This window comes from Zeugodacus cucurbitae, chromosome 2 (genome assembly GCF_028554725.1).
Source record: "Zeugodacus cucurbitae isolate PBARC_wt_2022May chromosome 2, idZeuCucr1.2, whole genome shotgun sequence".
NCBI lineage: Eukaryota > Metazoa > Arthropoda > Insecta > Diptera > Tephritidae > Zeugodacus > Zeugodacus cucurbitae.
Genome location: NC_071667.1, coordinates 4,891,409 through 4,910,989, shown reverse-complemented (window position 1 = coordinate 4,910,989; position 19,581 = coordinate 4,891,409). Strand labels below are relative to the sequence as shown.

The 19,581-nt window shown below is 36.8% G+C and overlaps 1 protein-coding gene across 17 annotated transcripts in view; it reads left to right on the top strand.

Moving 5' to 3' along the window:
* The window catches only part of LOC105214146 (maternal protein pumilio), a 334,815-nt gene that overhangs the window by 304,743 nt on the left and 10,491 nt on the right, over nucleotides 1-19,581 (top strand). For all 17 annotated transcript variants that reach the window (XM_054229106.1, XM_054229100.1, XM_054229093.1 and 14 more), the window contains 4 exons: nucleotides 6,128-6,511; nucleotides 7,321-7,537; nucleotides 18,028-19,278; nucleotides 19,351-19,519. In XM_054229106.1, the coding sequence (XP_054085081.1) occupies nucleotides 6,128-6,511; nucleotides 7,321-7,537; nucleotides 18,028-19,278; nucleotides 19,351-19,519 (2,021 nt within the window). The remainder of the gene's footprint in view (nucleotides 1-6,127; nucleotides 6,512-7,320; nucleotides 7,538-18,027; nucleotides 19,279-19,350; nucleotides 19,520-19,581) is intronic.

Below are 19,581 nucleotides of genomic sequence, written 5' to 3'. Positions count from 1 at the left end.
TGTTGTTGTCGCAGGGTAACAAAATGCTATGTTGTTGGAAACCTTGATCTATTCCTAAGCGAATGATGCCAGTGAGGTGAGAATAGCTGGACATATAACAGGGAAATGGGCAAATTAACCGATGACTCGCAGTAGTCAAAAGTATTTACACACGGTGATTTGGCCTTTATCCTTGGATTTGATTTGAGCAAAAGTAGTAATTTGATTCTATTGCATTCTTAACTACCTAACTCAGCCTTAAAATATAAAAATTGGTAAATAAAATGTCGAAAACAAAGGAATTATCGATTATAACTAGATTGGAGACTGTTACTAAGTTTAAGACTCGGGTTTCGGCTTCGGAGTTAGTTAAAATTTATAGAATTTGATGGAATACTGTTTATAATGTTATTAAAAAAGAGGACCCGAAATATTGCAAGGACAATTTAAAGATAATTGGGCGGAAACCTGTGATAACTCAAAGAGAATGCGGAAGATTAGTAGGAACTATCATACAAAATTCCAAAATTAGTCCTGTTAATATTGCAGCAGTATCGAATGAGCATATTGCATGAACAGTCAATGATGCTACACTGTTAAGGACATTTAAAAATAGTAACATAAATACTTACGTTGTGCATAAAGTTGACCACTTCCAAAACCAAAAAAGCTTTATTTCCGAAACCAAAAAAACGATATGCCTCTCATTTGCTTTAAAATGCATCCTAAAGCGTGTCGTGGACAGATAAGGCTGATTTTTGGTTCCAGTGCTTCTTTAGTAAACGCTTTATGCACGGGAGTGATGATTTTTGATTTTTTTTATTCTTTGGGGAAATTTTCCTTACTTCTGTTTTGGAGATTTGGTACTAATTTAGTGACCCTAAATCATCCGGATATATCAGAATTCACATGACCATGCCATTGTAGTGGTCCGTCGGCCTTTTCCAACTATTGACTACATTTTACAACAGGATAATGCTCCATTTCATGAAGGATCTTTACCTTCAAAAGTTTTAAATGAAGCAAATCAAGTTGACCTCCGCACAGCCCTGACAAAAACTTTAGTCAAAATGATTGGTCTTTCAATAAATATCAGAGGACAATTGATATAATAATCGAAAACGCCGAAATTACCGACATTTGGTCTAAATTAACTGTTAACTTAGCGCACAATTGTGTTGAATCAATTCGGACCATAAAGCAGGCTGGTATTGACGCCAATGGTAATGTAACCCATTATGAATTTATCGCCTTAGAATAGGAATTTATATTGAACATTAAAATGTTATAGTTATCATTAAATATATATATATATATATTTGGCGTAGGAACCGCTTTAAGCGATTATAGCCGAATCCACCAGAGCGCGCCACTCTTTCCTCCTTTTTGCTTTTTGGCGCCAATTGGAAACACCAAGTGAAGCCAGGTCACTTTGCACTTGGTCTTTCCACCGGAGTGGAGGTCGTCCTCTTCCGCGGCTTCCTCCAGCGGGTACTGCATCGAATACTTTCAGAGCTGGAGTGTTTTCTTCCATCCGTACAACATGACCTAGCCAGCGTAGCCGCTGTCTTTTTATTCGCTGAACTATGTCAATGTCGTCGTATAAATCGTACAGCTCATCGTTCCATCGCCTGCGGTATTCGCCGTTGCCAATGTTTAGAGGACCAAAAATCTTGCGCAAAACCTTTCTCTCGAAAACCCCAAGAGTCGTCTCATCGGATGTTGTCATCGTCCACGCTTCAGCGCCATACATCAGGACGGGAATAATGAGCGACTTATAGAGTTTGATTTTGGTTCGTCGAGAGAGGACTTTACTTTTCAATTGCCTACTCAGTCCAAAGTAGCACCTGTTGGCAAGAGTGATTCTGCGTTGGATTTCAAGGCTGACATTGTTGGTGTTGTTAATGCTGGTTCCCAGATAAACGAAATTATCTACAACTTCAAAGTTATGACTGTCAACAGTGACGTGGGAGCCAAGACGCGAGTGCGCCGACTGTTTGTTTGATGACAGGAGATATTTCGTCTTGTCCTCATTCACCACCAGACCCATACGCTTCGCTTCCTTATCCAGTCTGGAAAACGCAGAACAAACGGCGCGGTTGTTGCTTCCGATGATATCAATATCATCGGCATACGCCAGGAGCTGTACACTCTTGTAGAAGATTGTACCCTCTCTATTTAGTTCTGCAGCTCGTATTATTTTTTCCAGCAATAGATTGAAGAAGTCGCACGATAGTGAGTCACCCTGTCTGAAGCCTCGTTTGGTATCGAACGGCTCGGAGAGGTCCTTCCCGATCCTGACGGAGCTTTTGGTGTTGCTCAACGTCAGCTTACATAGCCGTATTAGTTTTGCAGGGATACCAAATTCAGACATCGCGGCATAAAGGCAGCTCCTTTTCGTGCTATCGAAGGCAGCTTTAAAATCGATAAAAAGATGGTGAGTATCGATTCTTCTCTCTCGGGTCTTTTCCAAGATTTGGCGCATGGTGAATATCTGGTCCATTGTGGATTTTCCAGGTCTAAAGCCACACTGATAAGGTCCAATCAGTTCGTTGACGGTGGGCTTTAGTCTTTCACACAATACGCTCGACAAAACCTTATATGCGATATTGAGGAGACTTATACCACGGTAGTTGGCGCAGATTGTGGGGTCTCCCTTCTTATGGATTGGGCAGAGCACACTAAGATTCCAATCGTCAGGCATGCTTTCTTCCGACCATATTCTACAAAGAAGCTGATGCATGCACCTTATCAGTTCTTCGCCGCCGTATTTGAATAGCTCGGCCGGTAATCCATCGGCCCCCGCCGCTTTGTTGTTCTTCAAGCGGGTAATTGCTATTCGAATTTCTTCATGGTCGGGTAATGGAACATCTATTCCATCGTCATCGATTGGGGAATCGGGTTCGCCATCTCCTGGTGTTGTACTTTCACTGCCATTGAGCAGGTCGGAGAAGTGTTCCCTCCATAATCCCAGTGTGCTCTGGACATCCGCTACCAGATTACCTTCTCGGTCCCTACATGATAATGCTCCGGTCTTGAAACCTTCTGTTAATCGCCTCATCTTTTCATAAAATTTTCGAGCATTACCCATGTCGGCCAGCTTTTCAAGCTTTTCATACTCACGCATTTCGGCCTCTTTCTTTTTACGTCTGCAAATGCGTCTCGCTTCCCTCTTCAGTTCTCGATATCTATCCCACCCCGAACGTGTTGTGGTCGATCGCAACGTTGCGAGGTAGGCAGTCTGTTTTCTCTCCACTGCGGAACGACAATTCTCATCGTACCAACTGGTTTTTTGGCGTTGCCGTAGACCAATTGTTTCGGCTGCAGCGGTATGCAATGAGTTTGAGATGCCGTTCCACAGCTCCCTTATATCGAGATGCTGATGAGTGCTCTCAGAGAGCAGGAGTGCAAGTCGAGTAGAAAATCGTTCGGCTGTCGGTTGTGATTGCAGCTTTTCGACGGCGAACCTTCCTTGTGTTTGTTGACGGGCGTTCTTTGCTGCACAGAGGCGAGTGCGTATCTTTGCTGCTACTAGATAATGGTCCGAGTCAATGTTTGGTCCTCGGAGCGTACGCACGTCTAAAACACTGGAGACATGTCTTCCGTCTATCACAACGTGATCGATTTGGTTGCGCGTGTTTCGATCAGGGGACAGCCACGTTGCTTGATGAATTTTTTTATGCTGGAATCTGGTACTACAGACAACCATATTTCGGGCCCCAGCGAAGTCGATCAGCCTCAGGCCGTTTGGCGATGTTTCGTCATGGAGGCTGAATTTTCCGACTGTTGTGCCAAAGACACCTTCTTTACCCACCCTGGCGTTAAAATCGCCAAGCACGATTTTGACATCGTGGCGGGGGCAGCGCTCATAGGTGCGTTCTAGGCGCTCATAGAAAGCGTCTTTGGTCACATCGTCCTTCTCTTCCGTTGGGGCGTGGGCGCAAATCAGGGATATGTTGAAGAACCTCGCTTTTATGCGGATTGTGGCTAGACGTTCATCCACCGGGGTGAATGCCAGGACTCGGCGACGGAGTCTCTCTCCCACCACAAATCCAACACCAAATTTGCGCTCCTTTATATGGCCGCTGTAGTAGATGTCACAAGGACCCACCTTCTTCCGTCCTTGTCCCGTCCATCGCACTTCTTGGACGGCGGTGATGTCAGCCTTTAGTTGTATGAGGACATCAACCAGCTGGGCAGAGGCACCTTCCCAATTAAGAGTCCGGACATTCCAGGTGCATGCCCTCAAATCATGATCCTTAGTACGTTTGCAGGGGTCGTCATCAAAAGGGGGGTTTCTCATCCGAGGCTCGGTGTTTGTTTTCATTGGGGAGATTTTTTTTTTATGTGGTGGGTCCCAAGCCCTACGCACAACCGCACAAGCGGGCTTCGCCTTCTCACTTTAGCTCGCCTCCAAACGGATGTTCATTAAATAAGAACAGGATAATAGAGTTCATGTTGTGTGTAAATACTTTTGGCTACTCCGAGTCTTCAGTTCATTTGCTTATTTCTCCGCCATATTTCTAGCTATTTTAGCCAAACCGACTTCATTCTCTCGGGAACAGATCAAGGTTTACAACAACATCGCATTTTGTTACCCTGCGACAACAACAACAACAAGCGAAAGCTTTTTCTGTGAAACATGTAAAAAAAACCGCCGATGTGTAAATAATTTTGACTACCTCTGTATATATGTATGTTGAGTAGGCTTATTTTTGGCTAACACCTATCAAGCTGGATTTTTTTCTAAGATTTCTTTAATTGAATAGCAAAATAATATTACAGTTATTAAAATAATAATTTTAAATTATTTCCAATTTTTAATTAAAATAAACTTCAAATATGCATGCTCAGTGTGCCCCCTTTAGTGTACTTTCATGTACCAACACAAAAGCGTGCTTCATATTTCCCCACACCTAACACCAACGGCACATATTTCAATAATTTCATAACGCAGTTCATTTCATTTGCCGGTTGGTATGTATGTTTTTTATCGCCTTATGTTGGCCTGTTGCTAATAAATTGTTATGGTTATTATATTCGCGCACAGGCATACTTCAAGGCGCAAAATTATGTAATTTGCCCGAGTGCTGTGGTGTTACTTTCGATTTCTTTTTAATATACCACACCCAAGTGGTATGTTTTGTATGTGTGTGTAAAGTGTGCGCTCAATTTCACTTTTGGTTTTGATTGTTATTTTATGCCACATTCACTTTGAATAATGCTACCCAAGCGATTATATGCCAGCAATACGATTGCAGTGTTTGCCTGCCAGTGTATAACTGTATACATGTTGCATGTGCGTGTCCTTGACGTCGACGAAGTTTGTCATTTATGTTCCATATAGTTATTCATTCGCAGACTAAGTTGTGAATGTGAATGTGTTAATATGTGTATGTGTGCATGTTCATGCCAATGATTGCTTACAACTCACATTAAGTCTCTTTGCGCACATACATATTTCTATAGTTTCTCATGTCTTCCGCCTTGTAATCATCAATAATTCACAGTAATTTCTTGCGTTTCATTGAAAATTCCATATTGCATACTTTATATGATTTCTTTTGCGATTTCACAATTTCGCGCTTTCCGTACCCGTTACTTTCGTGTAGGCGAAATGGTAAAATATTAAGGAAATGCTATTCATGCATATATGCTAATGAAATTTGTTTGTAAAATTTGCTCGACTGCTTTGCAATTGCAATGATGCGTGCCTTTTTATTATGTGTTTGTTGTAAATAATTTTTTTTTTTTAATAGTTAGCAAGAAAATTTAATATTGCGCTGCCATTGAGAAATACGCTACTAAAAATTGGAAGTAGCAGTACTAGAAGTAAAATGCAATATGCCGCTATTACACTTGTTAATTATCTTTCGTGCATTTTCTTCGCGGCGCGATTTACGAACCAACTGTTGGCGATCAAGTATTCAATTCAGACACATCATAAATATTGTAGTTTATCAACTTATATACACTCGAAATACAAAAATGCGCTCCAAATCACTGTTATATGCGTGAATTAGCGACATAAGACTAACTTTAGAGCATAACACTTTATCAATTAAATAAAAGTTATATCGGTTAATAGAGAATAATATCCGTATCATGCACTTAACTGACACCAACATTCTTCTCTCTCTCCTTGCAGCAACTTTTCCGTTCACAGAATCCTGGACTCGCTGCCACAAATGCTGCGGCCGCCGCTGCTGCTGCGGCAGCTGCCACATCGGCTGCGCCACCCGGTGCACCCAATGGCACAATGCAGCCACAGCAGATGGCACAAATGGCCGCTTCACAGCAGTTTTTGGCCGCACAACAGAATGCCGCCTATGCTGCGCAACAGGCAGCGCCCTACGTCATCAATCCCGGACAAGATGCTGCACCCTATATGGGCTTGATAACGGCACAAATGCCACAGTATTACGGTGTACAGTGGGGCATGTACCCGAGCAATCTGATACCACAGCAGGGCACACAGCCACGACGGCCGTTGACGCCATCGCAACAGGGCGCTGAGAATCAGTCCTATCAGGTGAGTGGCCAGATATGATATTATGGAATATTATATAATATTTACAAGCTTGTAGTTGTTGTATAGATTTATTGCAGCAAAGCAGAGTGTTTGTATTAATAAAATAAATAAAAAATTAAACATTTACTAAAAAAGCTGTAATTTAAGAGCGCGCTTAAAGCAAAAAATAATTATAATCATAATTTTTGTCATTTTACAATTATACACTTGCCTTTGTAAAGTACAATTGTAAAGTTAAAAAATAAAAAAAAAATTAAATTGTGTAATTTTACAATGTACATTTGTTATTGTAAAATATTGTTTGTAAAGTTAGCGCGACCGAAAATTAACGACATCAAATTGCACATAATTATTTTGTAAATCGCAACGAATGTACTTTTACATGTAAAATTTCACAAAAATCCAAACGAGCTGTAATTATCGAAACTAAATTTTTTTGTTTAACCAAACCAACCGCAATTAATACAAATGTATGTGTATATATAAGCAAAGCATTTGTATATATCATTATTACATAATGAGTTTGTACATAATATGAATTGAATTAAATGAGTATATATATTTTTTCTTCTATTTTCTATAAACGCATAACCTACATAAACAACAACGAAAACCAAACAAAAAAACAAATGCAAATAATTCTATTCTAACCTTGTACAAAAATAATACCAAAAAACAAACTGTATAATTGAATGAATGCACACCACCACAAACAACATCACCAAAAAATCGTCTCATCAACGCGCTGTCAATAAACAAACATAAATGCAACAAAATTTTTATTCACTTCGACGTCGACGCCTACCCAGGTCATACCGGCATTTTTCGATCAGAGTGGTTCGCTGGTGATGGGACCACGTACAGGCACACCAATGCGTCTGGTTAGCCCGGCACCGGTGTTGGTGCCACCGGGAGCGACACGCGCCGGCCCACCACCACCACAGGGTCCACCGCAACTATATCCGCCACAACCGCAGACGGCACAACAGAATTTGTATTCACAACAAAATGGTTCAAGTGTTGGAGGTAAGTGAAATTGTTTTTTTTTATGTGTCTAACTAAATTTTGTTGAGTGTTTCTGGTAATATTTAATTAAAAATAACAAATAATAATTTGTAATTATGTACATAGTTGTTAATTGTTAATACTTTCATCACATAACTACATATAAGTATATATATATAATTATCTAATCATATGCGTATTTCGTTACTGCTATAACCTACTCGATAATACTCTAATATTATGCTATAACCTATTTGATGATACTCTAATATTATTACAAAATTTAATAAATATGTTACGTGCATTCATTTATTGCGAACAATGTAATGTATCATTGTATTTGCGCTTGCATCATTAATCTTTCAATCACATTTTCCTGAAAATGGCAGAATTATATTATATTTTTAATTACACATTCTAAAGTTCACCTGTCTAATGAAAGATCATTGAAAGATATGCTATTTGCCTCTGCAAATACTCAATTAAATGTGTTCAACTGCAGTTAGTATTGTTGTAGCAATTTAATTGGCATCGCTTTCACCATTTTGTTGTGCACCAGTCTTCTATGCATACATACATACATACTTACATGGTTGTATGTGCTTATAACTCATATCCGAACGATTTTACCACCTCATATGCAGTTATTATTACTAGTTTATAGTTTAAAATTATAAATACATTACAATTACAATGGTTTGTTTGCACGCAAACATTGCTGAAGGTGAAACAGTTTGCAATGCAACAACAGTTAGCAAACTGCAAAACTATATGGCTGATACCATTAGCAACTCAAATACCATACTCATGCAGTTATTTGCATGTACTTATATATAAATAAATACTTGTGTATTGTGATTTTATGTACAGAAATGCATTTGTACGGATATCGTTTAAATAAAAGAAAAGTTAGTTCACAACAAATTTATGAAATTATACACTTACAGTCAAAGTGATGGTTTCTACTATTTGTAACTCACTTATATTTATAGAATATATGGATAATATTTTAAAGTACAGTTTGATATTATTTAACCATATTTTTAAATAGATACAGTGGAAATTCTCTAACTCGAATCACCATAATCCACAAAAAAGTCCTTCGAGTTATAGAAATTTTCTTTAAATCATAAATGTTTCAAAAAGCTGTAAAATATAGGTTTGCTCACAGGTTTAGTTATTTACTTCGCAAAATGTTTTATTTAAATACATACATTAAAACATGAATTTTGTAATTTTGTTTATTGCACTTTGCTATTTTCTCTTAACGTCTGTATGCCATGCCTTTGTTACTCGAGTTATGAAATCTATAAGTGTAATGCCATATTTTTTGTTCGCCTCTATACAATATAGAGGTACTCGTTTAAAATCTGGCCTCGATAGTACAATTTTAAATTTTGTATTATGCCCTGGTCGAAAAGTACGATTTATGGAAGGAAATTTGTATGGAATTTGTTTCCTAAACGCTATTGCCAATTCAAAAGTTCGAGTTATGGAGATCTTCGAGTTATAGAAGTTCGAGTTATGGAAGTTCCACTGTATATTGTGGTATCTTAATATCATTTTTTTTAACTTTTTCTTTCATATGGAGCCATTAATTGGCAATTAAGAAAATAATTGCAAAATTATTATTAATTATAGCACAGTTAATGTTGCTTTAACTATTGATTAAATAGGGCCACTTATTCTTTAGTTGCCTACGAACTTCAAACTTAATTCAATTATATTGTAACAGAATTTATAAGAAATACTTCTTGAATTATCAATTGAGTGTGCTCAGTATGCTTAGAATTAAACAAATATTATTTATTTTTCTTGCATATTTATTAGCCTGAGTGTATTTTATATATATTTGTTGTTGTATTTTATTAGACATTGCACTAAATTGCCTGCATGTCGAAAAGCAATAAAGCAGTTAGAATAGTTATTAGGTTTCATATGAGAAATTTGTACAATTATTCATCAGCTAAAGCTATAAGCATAGGTGTACACATGCAAATGAAGAGTGAACCAAAAATATTTATAAACATATAGCAAATATATATTTATTGCTAGTGTAATTTCCTTGAAATAATACCTACAAAAACACGCACACATATATATCTATATATATTTTATCTATGCTACCTACAATCATGAAGTTGCCGCCAAATCAATACTGCCACTGTCAGTAGCAGCACCGGCATGAACTTATATCAGCCATCACTTAATAAATGGCATGTCAGTACCTAAATAAATTGTTGATTATGCCACATTTACTACTGAAATTCAATTAACAATTAAATTTCGAAAATCTATTATGTGCTGCGGAAAATGGACGAAATGCTTTCAAATTTGAGAGCTTTTCTGTTGAGCAGCTAATGAAATTTTGTGTATATTACGTGATTGTACATATATATGCTGTATATATATATATATTCTATATAATCTATAGAATATTAATTATTATTTTTTATTATTCTATAAAATGTAGTGCTTTATTTTTAGTGCATAAATGGTAAAATATTGTATTTTACCAAAACTAAGCGCTACTTTAATACCGCATTAATATTTGAAGCGAAAATGCACTTTGATTTGAGTTATAAACCACAATCAAATCGACACAAATACACTGATTAAATATATGTATGTATATGTTCATGCATAAACCCAAATATACGCCTATTGAATTGCGAGGTAACACAAAATTAATTAATCACTGTTGGTATTGCGGTAAACTGCAACTATGTGCAATAAGTGGTGGTACATTGCATTGCATTCTGCCTATGTATGCGTATAACTTGAAATTGTGGCTACATTGTTGAGCCTAATTGACAGTCTAAGCGGTGATAGCTAATAGAATTCCAATATAAAAGTCGTTATAAAAATTTTGTAAATAAAAAAAAAATTTTAAAAATATTTTTTTATAAATTGTAAATTTTCTAAATGTACACATATGTATATTTGTTTGTATGTATGTATATATATGTATGTTATTGCGATTTTCGCTTTTTCACTCAGAAGCTTATATTTTTACTGCATAACAATTAAATTGAAAAGTTAAATTAACTTTTGTACTAACTAAAAATACTACAGCCAAAACTGATTTGTATAATTTGAAGTGGCACTTAATGCAATTTATATATTTTTTTTCTGCATATATGTACGTGTACAATTGTAGTTTTTTATGTTTATTAATTGGCATTTGAATGCCAATTCAAGCGATGAATTCAATTAATGGTACTCAATAAAATAGCGCAAAACCTTTAAATTTACAACTCTATTTTTTATATGAAATATTTATATGATATATAAAATATATGTATTTATATGCAACATATAGTTTTAATTTAGTTATTTTAAATGTTTGAATTTTCACTTAAACTTAATTGAACAATTTTACGCAAGAACGAAAAATGTGTTGGTTTTACTCTGCATGGATTTTGAAATACGCAGGAAAAAATGAATGCATATAAAATAATTAAAATTAATATTAAAAGTAGCATAAATTTGAAAACAAAAGTTTTAAGCCCAAGCAACTGTGGAGTGGAATATTAACGGCTAATACCATATATACATAAGCAATAATTATATATTAGGTCTACAACTTTGCTTCCGCCGTTTTTTTTTTTGTAAATTGAAGGCTTTTTTCACTTAGGACAACCCCACCGTACGTATCCGAAAGCATTCGATGAGCCTCAGCCGCTCTTTTCTTGGAATTAAAAAAGAAAAGCAAAATTTCCCGCAAATGTCGAGAATTCGGCTCAAAAAGTGGCATTTTCAGTTGAGAATAAGTTTGGGATGCAAACAGATCTCTACAAATATTTTGTTGGGTTAATGTTGACACAAATGTCCAAGATCGATATAAAACGATTTAATCGATTTAATCGACCAGTGCTTGACCCTAGAGACATTCCCTCAAATGTCGAGAATTCGGCTCAAAAAGTGACATTTTCAGTTGAGAATAAGTTTGGGATGCAAACAGATCTCTACAAATATTTTGTTGGGTTAATGTTGACACAAATTTCCAAGATCGATATAAAACGATTTAATCGATTTAATCGACCAGTGCTTGACCCTAGAGACATCTATTGGAAAACGGCGGAAGCAAAGTTGTAGACCTAATAATATTTTTTGTATAATAAATATTTTTGGTTATATAAAAAAAAATGAAAACCAACATAAAATCCAAAATATTTTTCTTTTCTTATCAAACAATAAACTCGGCAATGAAGCATGTATAGAGTATACTTTCTCTAGCTCAGCAACTCTCATATGCAATTAACGTGGCAAGAATATGCAATAAATGTAAAGGGGTATTAATAAAAGCGAATTAATTAATTAACAAATTTTAATGCGCTTTTGGACAGAAATTCCAACTTCAAGTATTTACGCACACATGGTATGATGAAAGCTGAAACGAGTGGTCTGCTGCGCTTTTGATACATTATTTTTTTATTTTTATTTTTAAAATATTTCAATATAATGCGCGCAGGTGTGCATATGAGTGTGCTACTCTCCTGCACATGCAACAATGTTGCATCGTCTGCTAAGAGTGGAGACTTGCGCAATTGCATAATTAATTAAAAAAATTACGGCGAAAAGTAGCGTATTAACAGTTAATCAAACATTTTTACGAGGAATGTTCGATCAGTACTCAATTCACGATAAACTTCAGTTGCTGTTGTTGCATACCGCGTATGCTGAAAGTATATAAAGAAAGTATTGCTTTGATTTCCATTTAATTTTTCTTTTATTAAATTCTCAGAGGCAAGTATTATATGAATTTCTCAATAATTGCTTCCTACTAAATGCTGTGTATTCAGTTTGTAATTAAACTCGATTTAATGCTTCTGAATGTAACTTGGTGGAGATTATGAAAATATAATTTTCTGATTTACAACTTTTGGTGTATATTTAATTCTCCACATATGTATGTAAGCATTAAAAGCACAAATATGTATCAGATATATGATGAACTCCAATTTTATAAGTTCTCCGGATTTGGCAAGCATCCCTTATTGTAATGAACCATAACAATTTATGACTTTTGCAGAGCCCATTAACAAGGTGAACTCGTAATCAGTAATGAGGTTGTTATCAAATATTTACCTTGTGTGATTTATGCCTGAATATATGCACATAAATATATATGATATATAAGTAGGAGTATGTGTGTATTTTTACACTTCAAACATATATGAGAGCACATGATAGCCATCAGTGGAGATAATACCAAAAAAAATATATACAACATTTGTTGCTGTTGCATGCATACATAAAACAGTAAAAAGGGCTGCAGCGAGTGTGCTCAAACAACAAGGAAAATGCAATTCCATGATATAATAATGGAAAATTAATAAGCTCAACGTGGCCAAAACGTGGTTGCAGTTATATACATATATGCATGGATATTTACATAAATACATAGCTTGCATACACTCGTATAATAACAGCATCACAGTGATGTGCTTGTTTGTTCAAAAATCCATTGCAGGAAGTTAATTGAAAAGAAGAAACAATTAAAAATAAAAAATCAAAATTGAAAAGTACTCGCTCAATCACTCATGTGCATGAAGGTTTCTTTGGTGAAAAAATTATAAATTTACATACAAGCATGATTTTATAAGCGAGCACTATAAATATTGTATTTCTTATGTATGCGAAACGTAAATTTTTTATGCCCATCATATGAAGCGCATCATCAGATATTGCTTGCTTATTTACCGTAACAAATATATTAACTTGCATAATTAAAGATGAAAAAATGCTTTACGCAATCCGAAAGTCATGAATACCTGCGCTGCTTGAAAAAGCCGTTATGCATTTGATATCCATGCGGAATAAATCAGTGCGTTGTGCGCAAGCCAATATTTGGCTTTTAATTGGATTGGTGGCCTCACATGCAATCACCCACACATACTCTGTTCTTGCATTGCATTACTGTTACATGTGCTGGCTGATGCGTTTTTACTTTATAGTCTTCCGCTTTGTAGCGATTTCACAAATACTGTTCATAATAAAAGAAAATATTAAAACTCAAAATCAATAAGGTTTTATGTAGTAATATGGTTAAACTCGTGACTTTTTGTCATGCCTGACTTATGTATTGAGCACAACCTTCAATAATTTACTTTCAATTTATTTCTACGGTTAATTTTTTTGCATTTTAAATTTGGTTTGTGAAGCGCTTGCATAAAACTTGGCGCGAAAAAAACCCATTAGAATTAATTGTAGCCCTGAAATGGTTGCGAAACGAAGTAGATTGTTCGTTTATATTTTTACCACAAATTGTATTAAACGAACTCTTAACTCAGAATTAAGGTCGTCATAAGTGAAATCTTCGTATAGAATTGAAATCATTATTAGTTAAATTTAATTTTTTTCAACAAATTATTCACTTTCGGTATACACAAATTATAATTAGAAACGAAGAAACTACAATTGAATTTTTTGATGGAAATCTTTGAGTTTTTTGTTTAAATCTATTTAAAGTTTGCTTGTTATATATTAGGTCTACAACTTTGCTTCCGCCGTTTTCCAATAGATGTCTCTAGGGTCGAGCACTGTTCGATTAAATCGATTAAATCGTTTTATATCGATCTTGGACATTTGTGTCAAACAATTAAACCAACAAAATTTTGTGGAGATCTGTTTGCATCCCAAACTTATTCTCAACTGAAAATGTCACTTTTTGAGCCGAATTCTCGACATTTGCGGGAAATTTTGCTTTTCTTTTTAACTCCAAGAAAAGTGCGGCTGAGACGTATCGACATTTGAACATCGACATTTGTAACCGTTTTTATAAAAAAAATCCTTAAATTTACAAAAAAAAAACGACGGAAGCAAAGTTGTAGACCTAATACAATTTTTTTCTTTTGGTGTAAGGAGGATAGGTTCTTTTTTTGAATTTGATTAAAGTTTGCTTAGCAAAAAAAATTTTGTTTTGGTATAAAGGCGGATAAATTCTAATTTTGAATGTCATTCAACTAATAATATGCCGAGTATAAACGATTTGTACTAGAGAAAAGATAAGATTTGTAAAAAAAAAAAGATAAAAAGATACTACAACAACAGAAATATTATCTTAATGTAATTCATAAACCAAGTATGACTGAATTGTGCCGTTAAAAAAAATATTATTCGTTAAGTTTCTGTTCAATATTCAACTAAATGAACCAAATGCATTGCAATAGAACAACAATCGACCTCTATTGATTAACAAAGGCTGACAAAGGCGTTAGTTAAAACAATACAAACAGTTAAAGTGCCATACTAAACATATTTACGTGTGTATGTATATACACATACATGTATGTGGTATACACAAAACAGTACAAGGACATGCGACACAAAAGGCTCATCAATTGTGTGCTTTTGTATACTTAGTATCGTGTCAAATATAAACCCTTTTAAGCGTTCACTGTTGTTGTTGCTGTTGTTGTTGCAACTCATTTGTTATGGTGTCCCCAGTTGTTGGCTATTATTTAAATCAACTTGTTGTTGCAACGAGCATGAATACACCTGCAAGCACCACACCAGACACACACACACACACACACACACACACACACACACACACACACACACGCGAACACGTAGGACGGGGCGTATACGTGACATTTCAATATTGCATCGATTTTCCATCCACAACCCCATCGTTGGCATGTCGCTGTGCTGCATTCACTTGACAATGAGCCATGTTTGCGAGCACATGTCTCTTCCAAGTATATGAACAAATGTAATTGCTGCTTTTTACAAAAATAACAAATACAATGCTGTAAATATACGTAAGGTATACCTGTATGCCACTATAAGATAAACAACACGTGCTATACTTACTTTTTGATGCGCACAAGCTAGCGCTTTTAAAATGTTGTAGTGGTGGTTGCCAGTGTTACACCGGCGACAATGCACAGCAAATTAATGTGTTCAACAAAGCAATCTACTTCTCTATATTCCTTTCATACATATGTATATGCACTTATATACATGCGTAGTTATGTAAGTGAAATGCAAACAATGGTTGACTAACTAACATATATACATTTTTAAACCTCTAGATGCGCCTTGATGGCAACAGACTAAGCATACCTTCGTGCGACTTGTACATATGTATGCCGGTTATTAACTGTGTATAAAGTGCTTTTTGACAATGCCTTGTGACTTGTTGTCCAAAAGGGTGTTGTTTGGCTCTTTGTTTGTCTTTGCTTTCATAATGGATGATGCCAGTGTAGAGGTGTTTTCCTTAATATGTATGCGCTTGCATCCCTACAGAGCTCTTGTCACTGTATTGTAATGGCGCAATATTCTGCGAAACCCTCTCATCCAGTTACTATTCCCACCTCGCATAGACGAGGATGCAATTGGTTGTGTGTGTGTGTGTAAATAGCAGTGGTGTCATTGTGACACCTACTTAACAGTATTAAACGGTATAACCTTGACATGGCAACATCATATCTGCCACGTTTTTGTTATTGTCTCACGCCAGTTTACGTTCAATGTTGGTTGGTATCTGTGTTTTTTAATATATGTATTTTGTATGTTGTATATAATTGCCAAAAAATGTTAACGGTTCAAGAATTACACATTTACATTGTTGCTCATAGCATTTACCGTTGATCGTAGCTTCTTTTTTTTAACTTTTGTACCATTTTGAGCCTGCAGTTAGAGGTAATGTTTGAATTAGTTCCAATAATACCTGTAAAATTTGTCATTATTCTTGTTCAGTTATACTTAGAATGGGTGGTGGAAGAATTCTTTACAAGTCACTAATATATATTTAATATGTATTTGAACTACCATTGTAGTTTTATTTATTGTATTAATAGGTTTTGAGACAGATTTTGTTACAGATAAGCAAATGCACATACAAGCATGACAATATTATCGAAATCAAGAGAAAAATATTAACCTGTCGGTTTAAGTGTGTAGCTTGTGTGAATAAATGCTGGATGCTTCAAATATTTTGAACTGAAAAACACATTCATCTACTGCGAGAACTCATTTTTGCAGTTACAACTATCTTATCTTGAATCACACGGACCAGCATTTCCTTCAATTATTTTCTCCATTCACATGCTATTTTCACTTTATCTTTGTTGTTGTAATTCACAATTGCAGTTGCTATAAGTCTACTACCAACACGTGTCAAATGCATTGCAACCAAAGTACACAACAGTAGCAACAACAATGACACCCAGAGTTGCATTGGCAATTGCCATAACAGCAGGCAACAATTGCAACTCCCAAGCAATGCAATGTTAAACCCAGAACGTGCGTCTTATGCTTGAACGTAAGCCTGGAATCCTCAGAGCAGCCTGTTGCCTGCCCTCAACTACTGCTGCTATACTTCTGAGTGCACAATCCTGCTATGCCCACACCTACATATGTATACCGTTGCGCACTTGCCTTTAATTGTTGTGACACATACACCACTTTGAGCACGGTTGGTAACCTTCACTTTCTCTCGTTTACCTTTACACATGCATGTATACAAACTGTGCGACATTAGTCTCTTTGACTACTCTTGTATGCACGTTGGAGTTGTCTCAGTATCAGCCTCTCGCTAGACTGATGCTACCGGAATTGCCCGTATCGCAAATTGCATGAATAATTCCCTTTAAAATTGTGCGCATTCATTTGTGTGCAATGACACTCCATTCTACTGCTTTGGAGGCTCTGTTTTCGCCCTCCATAGAGTGTAGACTTGATGACTTCTTGTCAGTTGCCGTCATAAAATGCATCGTTGCATATTTAAAGACACGCTACAATTTCACTAAGAATACATATTCAGTTATATATGCGTGTACTATGTTCTCCTCTTTTACTTTTGCGTAATATGAAGATAGTTCCTTACTTTTTACTACTGAAACACACTTTCCAGAAAATAATACACGTCTGTCATTGACATTTTTGCGTCACTTGAGCTGTCAATTAAAACGCTTTACGTTTTTTCCTACTTTAAGTGCGAAGTAATTGCTAAATTAATCTTTGCCACTATAGATGTTGTAGTTTTTCACACTCATCATGATACCGTTGTATTATATAATATAATATATATATTATATATATATATTTAATTTAACTCACTGGTCATATGTAGTCACTCCCTTTATTATATTCAAATTCATAATTCAGTCCTTTGAGAGAGACCGCAGCAAACACATAATTATTTACATATAATTTGTAATTAACCCACAAAAGCACTCATGTCACTTAATATCCGTGCCGAAACGCACAATCCCTTCAAATAAATATATTATTAGTTATCGACTTTCCGGTCTAATGGTTTGGCAATTAAGTGTATTTATGTAAAATTAATTTTTGGCTTTACAATTCCAACTAATCGATTTGCATTTAGAATAACTACTTATACAGATATGTGTGATAAACAAAGGATATGCCATATATAAACTATATACCATATAATATTACACTAAGTTTATACTATTTCTTCTATATAACAATATTTACAATCAACAAACCATTAAATTGTTCTCTCCATTTCTCTCCTTCTCTCATATACGCAGGACTCGCCTTGAACACCAACTCATTGACTGGTCGCCGCGATTCATTTGATCGCAATACATCCGCCTTCAGTCCCTCGGCAGTTGATTACAACAATAGCAGCAGCAGCACACTACAGGCCGCTGCAGCTGCTGCCGCCGCCGCTGCTGCTGCTGCTGCTGCTGCTCGCGGTAAATGGCCTGGCGCTGTCACCAACAGTTATGGTGCCTTGGGTGCCACAGCTTCGGCTAGTCCGATTGGCACAGCCATTACACCGCCACCGCCGCAATCATGTCTTGTTACAAATCGTGCACCTGGCGCTGAAACCAAGTATCGCCAGCAAATGGCAGTTGGTGCTGTTGGTCTACCGCCAGCCGCTGCTGCAGCACAAGCCGCCGCTGCTGCCGCCGGTAATATGTTCGGTTCAAGTAATTCACTCTTCTCGAAATTGGCTATCCCCGGTGGTGCTGCTGCAGCTGCTGCTGCTGCCGCCGCCGCTGCTTCCACACGTCATGCAGCAGCCGCTGCCGTTGGCCTAAATGCAACTGCAGCAGCTGCTGCTGCAGCCGCCGCCGCTGCCGCTGCGGCTGGTGCTCCGCAACCCGGACGTTCACGTCTACTTGAGGACTTCCGTAATCAACGCTATCCGAATTTGCAGTTGCGCGATTTGGCCAATCACATTGTCGAGTTCTCACAGGATCAGCATGGCTCACGCTTTATACAGCAGAAACTGGAACGCGCCACTGCTGCTGAGAAACAGCTGGTGTTCAGCGAGATTTTGGGTTCGGCCTTTAGCTTGATGACCGATGTTTTTGGTAACTATGTCATACAGAAGTTCTTCGAATTCGGCACACCTGAGCAGAAGAATACCTTGGGCATGCAGGTGAAGGGTCATGTTTTGCAACTGGCTTTGCAAATGTATGGTTGTCGTGTCATACAGAAAGCGCTGGAGAGCATCTCACCAGAGCAGCAACAAGAGATTGTACGCGAATTGGATGGCAATATATTGAAGTGTGTCAAGGACCAAAATGGCAATCATGTGGTTCAAAAGTGTATCGAATGCGTTGATCCGTCGGCGCTACAGTTCGTAATAAACGCCTTCAAGGGACAGGTATATACGCTAAGCACACACCCATATGGCTGTCGGGTCATACAACGCATTTTGGAACATTGCACCGCCGAGCAGACGCAACCTATACTCGATGAATTGCATGAACACACTGAGCACCTCATACAGGATCAATATGGCAACTATGTTATACAACATGTATTGGGTGAGTGCGGTGTTTCCAGCTTTCAAATTGTTTAGAATTTTATACTAAATACACATTTCTTTATCTCTGTAGAACACGGCAAGCCCGAAGACAAGTCAATACTGATTGCCAGCGTGCGTGGCAAGGTTTTGGTATTGTCACAGCATAAATTCGCCTCGAATGTGGTGGAGAAGTGTGTCACACATGCCACACGCGGTGAGCGCACTGGACTCATCGATGAGGTCTGCACATTCAATGACAAGTAAGGGCCGAAGTTTCGTATTAATATTATAATTATTTCGTCAAATTTGGTTTGTCATATTG